Raw genomic sequence first — 12,511 nt, forward strand, 5'->3', positions numbered from 1 at the left:
TCTGTGAAGACAAGGAAGACTGTATGAGGTAGCTCTAGAAGCTTCCTATTCTTGTCAAAATCTGGACAGATGTATCAAATTCCCTTCAAATTGTGCTGCTATCAGGCTGCAGAATGCAGACATGGGAGAAGACATGCCTGGTGACACACAGGCATTGCCTCTCCTCCCCCCAGTTACTCTCCTCCTCCACTGAAAGTTACTACTCTCAGACTTGACTCAGCAGAGAAAAAACAAACTAACAAACAAATTAAAGCAAAACACCAAACCAAACAACCCTTCCCAAACATGAATAATATTTAAAAAAAAACACACACACAAAAAATACCACCAAAAGAGAAGCACACAAAAAAAAACTCCACCAAAAAGCAACCCCCACCTCCCTAAACCAAACAACCAAGAAACCAAACCAAAAGACCTCCAAAGAAACCCAACCCAATCAAAGAGTACCTCTACTGCCTCAGTGCAAAGGCCAGCACTCTCATAGAAGCCAAAACAGAAGTTAGTTTGAGCTAAATTATCAAACCTTGCACTTCACTACAGCTCAGGGAGAGCCATCTCCAATAGGTAACAAAGCCCTGCAGCTACCTGCCAAGTCTAAAGATCTACTTGGAGCTCAAGTTGTTTACAGCCAACCTCTCAAAAATTATTGAAACATACTTGTCAAATATAACCAGATTTTGTAAAGGGACAGATGACTTAGGAGTCCTGCCTCAAAACTGCAAGTGAGTATGGCTTCTGGAAATTTAGCATTAAGAAATTATACAGTCCAATTTTATTTCTTAGTAATACTGTGAATTTACATCACTGTGCACATCAAGAGCAACCAATCCACCTGAACATTGCATCTTCAATTGTACACTGTGCAGATAAACAGGTACATGGAAAAACTACCATAAAAACTGTTTCTATACATAAAAAGGCAAGATGAACAGAAAAAACTGATTAGGAATTTACTTTTAATTAATTTAAGATACTATGCATCAGGCACCACTAGTGTAACAGCGAAAAGGTGGCTGAACACAGTTCTATCTCTCTACATAACAGGTTACGTAGCTGAAATAAGAACTGGATAACAGTAAAAAAAAAAAAGAATTTAGAAAGATTTAAGATTTCAATAAATTAATAGAAATTATAGTTATGATTTTAGAAGGTAAGAAAGTTATACACAAGTCTCATCCCTGAGATAATTTACTTTAAACTGGATACTAAGAATCATTGTGTAATTTCTTATTATTGGAGGCAGCTACAAACACTCCTGTAAAACCAGAAGAGAAAAATACCTTCTGGAGTTTCACAAAAACACAACTTGTAAAAACACAGCACAAAAATACAAACTTAAGTGCTGTGCCATTAAATTTTTAATTAATTCTCCTTTAACAGTCTCTGTGCTACAATTGCAATAAACCACTTTTAGCCTCATTACTGTACTTCGAAGAGCAAAAGGTTTTCCATTCACCTGTTCTGTTCCTCAAGTTTAGCAAGTAATTCCAAGTCGTCAGGGCTCAGCTGTGTTGGTGAGGATGGTGAGAGGGCAGGTGTGGACAGGGTGGTGGAGGGGGATGTGGTGTGCAGGGAGGCAGATGGACTCGCCACCTGGCTGGCCATTTGACTGACGGTGTGCGATACCGTGTTCTTCACCCATGAGAGAGTGGAGCTCAGCTTGCCTGCAACCTTGTCTGTCGCCACCTGTATCGACAAAAAGAAGAGGATGCAAAAGCTGTCCTTTCTAAACTCCTTTCTTCCAGCAAACCTGCTGCATCCAACAAAGGGAAAAATATACAATATACACAAAGCAACACGGAGATTATTTATTTCTCCAGGACCCCAAGGCTGTCAGAAGTAACACAAGCATCACCAGCAATACAGTATTATAGAAGTAACATGCAAGTATGCTGCTAATCCACAAAGACAAACTCGGAGAAACTCCTGATGTATACTCACAGAGCTCATCTCTGCAGTACAGAAATACCACAGGATCCAGGATCAGCTCCGACTTTCCATTATAAAAATAAATAGAAATAAAAACTTATTTTAAAACATCTTGATAAACTAAAATAATGGTACAGAAACTGTAGAAATATAGATACAGAAACAATCAACTACTTCACTGATAGACATTGAAGCAGAATATCAGTGTACCCCCCCCAGACCATCCACTGCTCACCTTCACTAATCCCTATAGTGCCAGGACAGAGGAGCAGGGGCACCACATTTCTGATATACACCAAAGCAAAGCATCTTCTACCACTGCCAGTGTGCAGAAAACAGTCACAAAGAATCTATGCCCCTAAATCTACAACAGCTCAAAGTCTCACAGGAAGGCATCACACTGCTGCCTCTTTTATTTCCTCACTTTCTCTTCAGGTCACTCTTACACCAAGTGTCCTTGATCCCCAGTCCCACTGCCAGTGCCTGGACAGACCCCAGGATTTTGGGGAAAAAGCAAGAGGTGCTGCTAGAGTCAGGGAAGCAGTGAGCTTGGGAAAGCAAAGGTTAACTGGTGCTGATCATTATCTACCGCTACTTTTTGACCAGTGCAATGGACAGAAGAGCAGCTGTCAGGGGCATCTTCCAGTAAACCCCTCACTAGAGCTTCCCTTCAGCATCTGAACATACAAGAGGCTTTGACACACAGGAACTTAGAATTTAATCTTTCCCCAGCTCAACTCAAAGGAAATCCAGAGGCACCTTAGAGGAAGAGTTAGCTGCCTAGCAAATGTTACAACTTGGCAAAACCAAGGCTGCAGAGGAACTTCTGAAGTGGTGTTGCTGGTAACTATTTATTTTGAACATTGCTGATTTCCTCAAAACACTGAATTACTCAATGCCACAAAGAATTCTGCAGTACAGCCTATAAATAATTACTAAGACACTAAAAACACTAAGCTACAGAGAAGAAAAAATCCCTTTCCAAGATCCTCCAATAGAATCTAATTAAAGCAAAATTTCAACGAAATAAAAATTCCATCTCATCACACTGTGCATTTATCTGAAGCACAATATATAGACTTAGTGACCGACTGCTGAAACAGTAGCTTTTATTTGGATACAATGAACTTTCTTGTCAATCAAATCCAGCAGTATTTTATTTTCATATCAAAAAGAAGACACACTGAATGCTTCCAGAAAACAAGCAGAACAACACAGGCCAAACCCAAACAAGTGGTAATCAACCTTCCCACTTACTCTCCAACAAAAACATGACACCTAAGAGCTCTCCTAGCAGACTAGAAGAAGTTTCCATATGCTTAGCATTCATTCTGAAAATGGGATCAAATTTTGCTTGAAGTCTTCAGAGGCAGGGATGCAAACCACAGATGGGGATAGTAAGATATCAACATAAGCATCAGAAAGATTCCAGTTGGTGCTTGTCACTGTTGGACAGCAAAAGTCAGATATATAAAAAGAGGAAAAAAGGGGGAAAAACCCACAACACAAAGATCCCAACACATATCTTTTAAATATAATCTTGGAAAAATATCGCTTCCAACGCTAGCATTTGACACCATCTTTTATAAAAGAAAGGAATGAAAATTACTAGAGGTTTCAAAATTCTAAGTTTAATACATGCATTAATATTTCACTTTATTCGCTATTTCTATGAAAGGATAAATTACTGCTGTTTCACTTTGAATAAAATCAAATTATAATGAAGGTAACCCATACATCTCAGTTAAGACTGATTATTTTCTCAAAGGCTTTAAACTGCTTAAAATATCACAAGTAATTCCAAAAAAAAATGATGGCAGAACCAGGGCCAATCTTAACACAGTAAAAATGACTGCCATACGCAGCAGGCTTTAGGAGTCACCCGCTCTAAGAATCTTAGGTGTAAGGACTTGAAAAGCAAAGATTTTGAGTAATACCCTATGTGGTGCAAATGGGAAGAAAAAACATACATTCAATTTTTATCTTTTCATAAAGTAAAGTAACTGGAAAGACTTAAGGCATAAAGCAAAATTCAAGGTCAGTCTGGCTTATAAATGATGAGGCTTACACTGTACAGTAAGACAGCTGAAGGGGGGTGGTATAGGGACAGAAATCAAGAATCTTGTTAACATTCATTCACCGACATATCACTGAGCATTGAAAAAATTAACTCAAAAGTGTGAAGAAGCCAATTATGTGAAGAATATAGAAAAATATATGGCCAAGAAAACCATGCAAGATGGCAGTTAAGTCAGTCAGAACAATGTGCCTAACAATACTGTTTCTCAGGGCAGCTCAGAGGTGCATTAGAAGAGAATTAGTACCCCAACACTATTACTAGCCAGCTATCTGAAAACATTGACACAGAGTAGGCAAAGTGCACAAGTACCAAAAGCAAATGTTTGAAGATCAAAAGGCTCACAGTGAAATTTGCATCAAAAACACATGAAGAATTTGTTTGGGGGAAAATAGTTATGGCAGTCACCTAGGGCCAAGCTAAATTAAGAATACAATTCTGATCTAACAGCTAACTAGTCACATCTACATCCTCTTTGCCAGGCTTTTCCAGGTTTCCTAAATATCTAGAGCCAGGTCTCTTACTTGTCAGCATCAGCAAAGATTCCTGAACCAAGACATGAAGGTATTTAGCTATGTGTTCATCATCCATTTCCCTAAGTAGGATACAGTAACAGGATTTTTCATATTTCATCATTTCACCTAACGTAATTTCAAAATTTATAACAGTGACGGAAGATTTTACAGAGCTAATCTTTGAAAAGTGATTTAAGACCTTCTAGAAAACAGGTCACCAAAATTTGAAAGCAGAAAACCTGGGGCTGTATCCCAAGAAACTGATCTGAACAAATGCATACTTCATTAATAAAGAAGAATCTATAACTATATATCTATATATCTCTATCTATATAGATTCTTCTGTATCTATATATATAGATATCTATATCTATAGCTCTAGTAAATTACCTCCAGAATCCAATATGCATCAGAATATTAATCAGACTTAGAAAATAAGTCATATGCATGGTTTTTAGTTTCTTTCCTCTGTGTGGTTTTACTCTAATCTGAGAACAAATTAGTATTTTGATGAGAAGTGGAAATAAAATACTCTGATTTGGAATTATAATATCCAGGAAATAATTTATAAAATACCAGGATTTTTGAAAGTGAGTATATTGTCCTTAGTAATATTTTAGATGTTTGGTTTTGCTTGTTTAAGTATGTCTTTTCTTTTGGTTTCCTTTAAATACTAACATGAAAATAGAACTTTGTCTAAATTGTAATAGAAAATCACTGGCAATAGAGCATATTATTTCAATGGTAGTTTATTAGTAACATTGATTCTCTTTAGGAACGTATGGTAATAGCAGTTACATTTGTTCACCTGATTCTAGTGATGTGGAAAACATGGAATACCAATATTAACATGTAAAAATCCAATTACTTGAATTAATTATTTCAACAAGTTTAAGCTACAATTCTATAGTTTGGTTTCATTTTTTTTCCTCCTGTAAAGAGCAATGCACCAGCCTTCCTATGGACACACTGAGTATACCTGCCTTTTCAACTCTTTACCCTCCTCTTAATAAAGACTGAAAATCCCTGCTACGTCACCAGTCCCAATTCCATGTGCACTGTTCCACCCAACATCACAGCTGTACTTGGCTATCACTGACCCACCACTGCTGCCTCCCACCTTTGTGCTGACAACCTCTGCCACAAGATCTGTCACACACCAGGACAATATGTACACACAGTACACAAATGGATCCTACTGACTCCCAAGACATCTGCGCCTCTTCTCTGACAGCACGAAGCAGAGAACAGGTTTCACTCTAGCCCTGACACAAACTGGGGCTTCCCTGGTTACAAATCACAGGGACAGCAATGAGAATACATTTAGTACGAATGACAGCAGATAGTTTCACTGGGCACCACCAACTCCAGCAAACACAGGAAAATCTGTGTGAGAATTCATTTTAACTTCCCTTCTTTAGAGATGTGATTTTGCTTAAGACAATATTCTGGAAAGACTCAAGAGAACAAGTCTCATTAAACCTTTAATCTTTGGGGTTTTTTGGGCAGTGTCCTCAAGGCTTTCCAAAAGAAGCATTTCTTTTAAAAACTGGTTATTATTTTAATAGACACACAAGCAGGCCTGCAGCAGGGTCTGCCTTTTGCCTGCAAGCACGATGCTCTGCACTTCAATTACAAAGTGTCCTTCCCTTTGCTACTCTTCATCGCTGTGGAAAAGAAATGCTACTCACGTGCTCAGCAGTACCGAGGACAGCCAGATACTCCACAGTGCCCCTCCTATGATCTTAGCTAGGTCACAGTGGTAAATCCAACTACACCTTGCAGCTCCGCCGCTCCCCGCGGCTCGCCCGGCTGCTCCAGCGCGGCCGCACGCGGAGCTGGAGCCCAGATCGCCCCCGAGTCCAAACACCTCCCACATCCAGGCGAGCTCTCCAGCCCCCTTCAGCTAACCAGCCCAGGCTGGAAGCTCCCCGTAAAGAGTTCTTCGCTCAACTCACCTCAGCCAGTTTTTCAACTCTGCAAAGAGAATTGGTCTCCTTCTTATTCCCAGCATTTTTCAGATGCTGAAATCCAAGTTACCTTTCAAGAGTACAAAAGGTAACCTACATTGGCTGGTACGTATGCCAAATCATCAAGAACACCATCAGGATGCTCAAGCTATTATTATTATTGATGTGTGATCAAAAATAGAATCAACAGATTGTAAACATGTGCTTTTTCTGTGGAGGGGGATCACTCAAGAACTTGCCAATTTATCCTAGATTTTGAACACAAATGCCACTTCCAGCCCACTCTTGGGACACTAACCCCTTCTGCTGAGGATGGCTAGGTCTGGAGACAAGTAGGCAGGGGCACATCTTCCTTACCCTGTGCAGGAGGACACATAGAATTGAGCAGGCATCTCCCAGCTCCAAAGCAGGCACACTCATTCAGGTTCCCAGTCCTGTTAACAGCTACACTGCTCCCAGCTTGACAACAAACCCAGAGCACAGGAACAATTAATTGGCTTCTGCCTGCCTAAGGTCTTGCAGATCCCTCCTAAAGAAATGTGTGAATTTTGAGTTTGAACAAACTGATCTTTAAAACAATGGGGGACACAAGACTTAATTACCAAAGACTTTGTACTCTTACCGCAGTTTCCACTGGGAAAACAGAACTGCCAGCAATTCTCAACCGCCTGATGAGTCAATCAGGCAAGACACAGACCTGTCTGCTACATCCTCTAAGATAATAAATGTTTATAGTGATACTAAACACAGATGCATGATATGCAGCATATATATATATGCCAACTAAAATATATAAAATTCAGTATCTCAACTTTGTGTTTAGTATCCTTAATTAGCTGATGATTACAGGGCTTTATTACCAAGAGGACTACAATACTGTGTTTAGTTTTTCAAATTACTCAAAGGAATACTGCAATGAGGCTGCATATAAAATATTTTAAGGAAGGCCAACTAAAGGTAGACTGCAACATTCCACATTACATACAAATGTATTAACCTTTTTCCCTGAGAATACCCAGGTAATGTGCATCACTTACAGAAGGCCTAATTATGTTAGCACTCCTTGTATTTGCATTTGCCAGACAAAATCTGTTTTTTCTAAAAAAATCTATTTAGATTTCTTTTTAAAAGGTATTTCAGTGTACACGTTGAATTTGATTACTATATTTTTCCTCCATTTCCCTGAGGAACATTTGTATCAAACAATTTTATCTTGATATCTTGATTACCCAAAAGATTACAGATATCTTGAAATACTATCTCAACTATTCTTACCACATGACAAAGTAAAAATAACTGCAAGCCTTACACAAACACTACTGTATGTATCATTTGTTTCAATGATTTCTTCTCTTCATGAGAAGAGAAATGGGAATTTCCAGAATACAGGAAGTAATCTCCATACTACTCTACATAAAAAAAGAAGTCGACATAATTAGGTCTGAAATTGTACATGTGGTTTCAAGCCAGTTTTATAGCATTCCATAGACCCAGTCTTCTTCCTGCTTCAAAGTTAATAGCATTCCAATATCTGTAGAACAAATTAAATCAACTTGGTCAACATCACCTGCAGGAGATGGAGCTGGTGAGTCAGCCAGCTATCATGCTCCCATACAAGCTAAAATCCTAATTCAGGGCTCAAACATGGTTTCAACTATAAACTTGATTTGGGTCTTTTACACTAAAAACCTCATATAACTGATTATTGCCAAAGCATGAATGAGAAGTCCTCACTTATGCTCATATTCCTGATTTTTCTTGTAATAACACTTAACAGTAGTCAGGAATATCATGGTTACCAGTCACTAGCTTCTATTTAATTTGATACACACTAGCTCTCCAAGTCTTTCTGAAACAAAAAAAATAAAGCAATCTAACATTTTAGATAGTATAAAATTTAGGCTATCAAAGCTTAGCATAACATCATTCTTTAAAACTCATCATCTGACTAACATTTTATGGGATCTTGATGGTCCCAGAGAAGGTTGAAGTGGCAGTTCACATGTACAACTAATATATGAGGTGTTTCAAAGAGGAACTTCATTAGAAATGTTGTAGCGACCCACTACAGGTTGAAACCATTGAGCAGTCATATGAGCATCATTTCCATCACTGACTAAGTTGTACTAAATTTCATTTATTTTCAATAACAATTCTAGGTTTTTAATTACCTCTGCAGTCCAATGTGGTTTACAGTCCATCAAGCATTGTCCCAGTGAGCTGAGAAGACAAACCACAGTGCTTTTGCTGACACTATCTTCTGTCCATCTAGAAATGGTCCTTTATCAAAAAAAGTTTCATGTCTGACACAGGAATGTAACAGCCTTCAAGAAATTGAAGCCTTCTTTCAAGGGAAAAGAAATAGATACCAAAGATGCCTGAGAGCTCCTCAGAGCAAGAAAAAATACTGATGGACTACAGTAAAAACCTTTAATAGAAAACTTCCTATGTTCTCTTAGACATCAATCTGGAAAATTTCTTTGTATTTGAGGTTCAGCATGTCAATGGCACACACATATACTTGAAGGACCATCCCCTTGGCTAACAAAACAGAGGCAACAGTCAGATTGATCAGCTAAAATAAAATCAACTTTGTCAAGTTTTTTTATGCAATAGATTGGAAGATTTAGAGGTTTTATCTCTTCAGTAAAATGCAACTCAATTACTTAACTGGAGTTCAAGTATCATCAGACACTTACAAAAGACTAACACACTCTGAAGCACACATATTTATAATTACAGCTCCTTTCTACAGATTTTACTTTCCTACTCATTCCCCAAAGCATAGCTTCCTCCTGGAAAGGAGGAGGGTCTAGCATCTACACTACAATTAGGACAAAAATAAACAAAAGTGCACAAATGCAGTTAAATTTACTAAAAGCTTCAGGTCCATATTTTGGAAGTGAGAAACAATTGAGTCCTATTTTTAAATATTCACTGACCCTTAATCAAAACCAATGTTTTTAACACAACCCTTCACTTAAAAAGGAGACAAAGTTTACAAGCAGTTTAATTGGTAAGTTTAAAAGGATTTAGTATCTGACATACTAACACTTACCATTCCATGCAACTTTGTTTATGTACTAGCAGCTCAAGAATTTTCTAGGTCGAATGCTCCTTTTTACAGAGACCAGATAAACACAATGTGCAGGTTAGAACCAAAATGCTCATCTCTCATTCACCAAGCTGTGCACAGTTCCCTTTCCGAAGGGATGTATGAAATGAGACTTAATGGAGAAACCACAGGACATAAGCATGTCCCTCATGCAATATGGTAACACTTAAAACTTTATTAATTACTTCCTAGAAGTAAAAAAAAAAAAAAATACAGAGGTTGGAGAGTCCCTCACCTTCAGGATATTCCTCTCCTTTAAATGATCAGCTAAAAGGTGACCTTTCCATCAGGTACACTCAAGAATGGTAACCAGCCTTTCTTGTGAACTACAACTCATTGCAACCTGCAGCTGCTGACAGACAAGAAATAGAATGTAAAAGTTTCTGCAGTGAGAAGCATGACTAATTAGTAATTTCCACATAGGAAAGGTGTCCAAGCTATCCAGTAAACAGAGCAGATATAAACGCAGCTGCAAACATCAATAGTCAATTCTTTTAAATCCATGCCAACATCTGTGGTCCTGCAGTAATATTCAATTTTGCCCACTAATTTACTTACCATAGCCATGACTTGCCTTGACAAGCACTTACAGCATAACTGGAAGCAGTGTACTTTTGTGCTGTGGAAGGGTCTCCCTCCATGCCATTCAAGTCTGTAATAGTGCTCCAGCAGCCTTCTCTGAGCACAGCACAGAGAAATCTAATTTTCTTTAGATATTTAATAAAGAAAAGGGAAATGGCTCTTCAGAGAAATTATGTATCTGCTCATCATTAGATGAAGTCAGTTATTTTCTGATTAGTTGGCCACTGACTTGTGTACTTTCATTTGGAAATAAGGGCCTGTTTGCTTCTTTCAAAACAGGGGAAGAACAAAAGGAGATCAATGAAACACAGATGATTTTTCATGTCAGCCTGACACCAGAAAGTTCACATAAAAATCCCAAGTCCATTTTAACTTAACGTGTCTCATTATGGAATTTAAACTTGCTGTTGCAATCTTGTCTTTAGAAAGACTGATCACAATTCTTTCTCCAAAGGGCTGGGAAATAATTACTAGGACTTCAGCCAAACTTAAAGTTCCACCAGTAATGCATTCTAATGGAGGAAAAAAATTAATTTGCTCAATGAATATTGAGTTTTAGTTCTGCTGTTTCAGGCACCGTAGAAGTTGGAATTTCTTTTTACTATGCCTGGAAGTAGTTCACTGCTTGAGCTACATATAATTGAGAAGAATGCATGAAAAGTGAGACACATAAAACTAACTTCTACACAATAGTTATGTCAACAGTATATGTTCAAAATGTTAGGTTTTGCCTAACTAGTATCTTTTTACACCCATTTTAAGTGACATTTGATAGTTTTAGCCTTCCATAATGAAAATTAACAGTAAGCTACTCTAACAGCTATAAGTGCAGGGTTAATTTATGGCAACAACAATCCATTACTGAAAGACAGACCCCATCTGCCAGCCTGATGAAAATAATGAAAAAAACCCATAATAAATGCAGTATAAGATACTGATGAGTCAAAATTCTAAGAACCTGTTATGATGTCATCAAACAGGTAGTTTATGCTATGCTAAGAATCAATAAGATTTAGTCATGACAATAGGCCACAAGAAAACTCAGGAGTTTGGGAAGATCACTAGCTTACCATATGGCAGAATACATTAACACAGCCTACTAACAAAATACTAAGTTTGGAATTTTTTTTTTTCCCAAAGGACTGAATCATAGAAACAAAAGCAATACTGGTCAGACAAAATGATAAAGTAACATAACCCATCAGAGACAGGCAAGGTTTGTTTAGGCAAAAGAACAAAAAGATATTTGATGATGGCTTTTGGCTGCTTTCCAAGTCAAAAATTAGGACAAAATAGGTGTCCACAGTCATGCTATCACACCACCTTACTTCTTGTCTAGAAAAAAGACCCATGCTAGCATGTTACTTCAATCCCAAATATACAACTGCCTCTCTGGGACTGAGGAGGATCAGTCCTATAGACAATCAGCAAACAAAGTTGACAGTCTTGTTATTAACATCACCTTTGTCACTGTGACTGAAAGGAGATCCATTGCCTGAACTCTAGAGCAGGCTCAGCACTTCCTAGGCTGTCCCCAAAACACCACTTGATGGCTAAACAGAATAGTTTCCAGTGTTCTCAGAAGTTAGATGACATTAGGAGTAATTACAGAGAGTGACAATTCACTAAATCACGTCTGCTCTCTGAGCAGACGGTTTCTGTGCACACACACAGGACAAAACCACATCACAGCCATGTGTAAAATGAGCAGAGGCAGAGCAGGGCCCAGGCTCTATCCATCACCAGCTACCCATTTCCTGCGACCAACACTTGCTGGAGAAGGAAAGGATGCACTGCAATGCACAGACACTTGAGCAGAGATCACTACAATGAAAGCAAGACACTATTCCCAACTTAAAGGAATCCAAACACTGCCAACACGTGATGTCAAGTGTTACAAACAGAGAAGGCACAAAGCTTGAATTCAGCATGCTACCTACAACTTCAGTGACATATTCAAGAACTGTTTTAAATGGGTCTACAAATAAGAATTAAGAGACTATAACTAAGGCAAGTATAGGTTAGTTTAGAAAGCGACATTCATAAACTCAAGGTTAGTTTTTATTAAGGTTTCTTGGATCAAACAAAAAATATTTTTTCTTATAAACTATGCACTTGACACTTAAAATTATATGCAAAATGTTACATTCTGTCCGTTTCGTAAGCATTAGAATTTCTTTTTCTATAATTAAGGAAACTTAAAAGTAAGAAAGGGTAAACAATCTTAAGTATGCATACCCCCAACTCAGCTTTCCCCCTTCTATATTGTGATATTAGAACCTTGAAATAGCAAAATAAGCATTTAAGCCAAGTTTTTTTCATG

The 12,511-nt window shown here is 38.0% G+C and overlaps 1 protein-coding gene across 8 annotated transcripts in view; it reads right to left on the reverse strand.

The window, feature by feature from the left end:
• Positions 1-12,511, reverse strand: part of EVI5 (ecotropic viral integration site 5) — a 72,728-nt gene that overhangs the window by 58,172 nt on the left and 2,045 nt on the right. For 2 of the 8 annotated variants that reach the window (XM_021526183.3, XM_021526173.3), the window contains exons 2-3: positions 1,942-1,993; positions 1,457-1,686 (exon numbers count right to left, since the gene is read on the reverse strand). In XM_021526183.3, the coding sequence (XP_021381858.2) occupies positions 1,457-1,686; positions 1,942-1,950 (239 nt within the window). In that variant the 5' untranslated portion in view covers positions 1,951-1,993. Of the gene's footprint in view, positions 1-1,456; positions 1,687-1,941; positions 1,994-3,186; positions 3,409-12,511 lie in introns of those variants that run through there. The other 6 variants (XM_021526204.3, XM_021526192.2, XM_021526165.3 and 3 more) reach the window with 5 other exon arrangements.

Source organism: Lonchura striata, chromosome 9 (assembly GCF_046129695.1).
Source record: "Lonchura striata isolate bLonStr1 chromosome 9, bLonStr1.mat, whole genome shotgun sequence".
Lineage (NCBI taxonomy): Eukaryota > Metazoa > Chordata > Aves > Passeriformes > Estrildidae > Lonchura > Lonchura striata.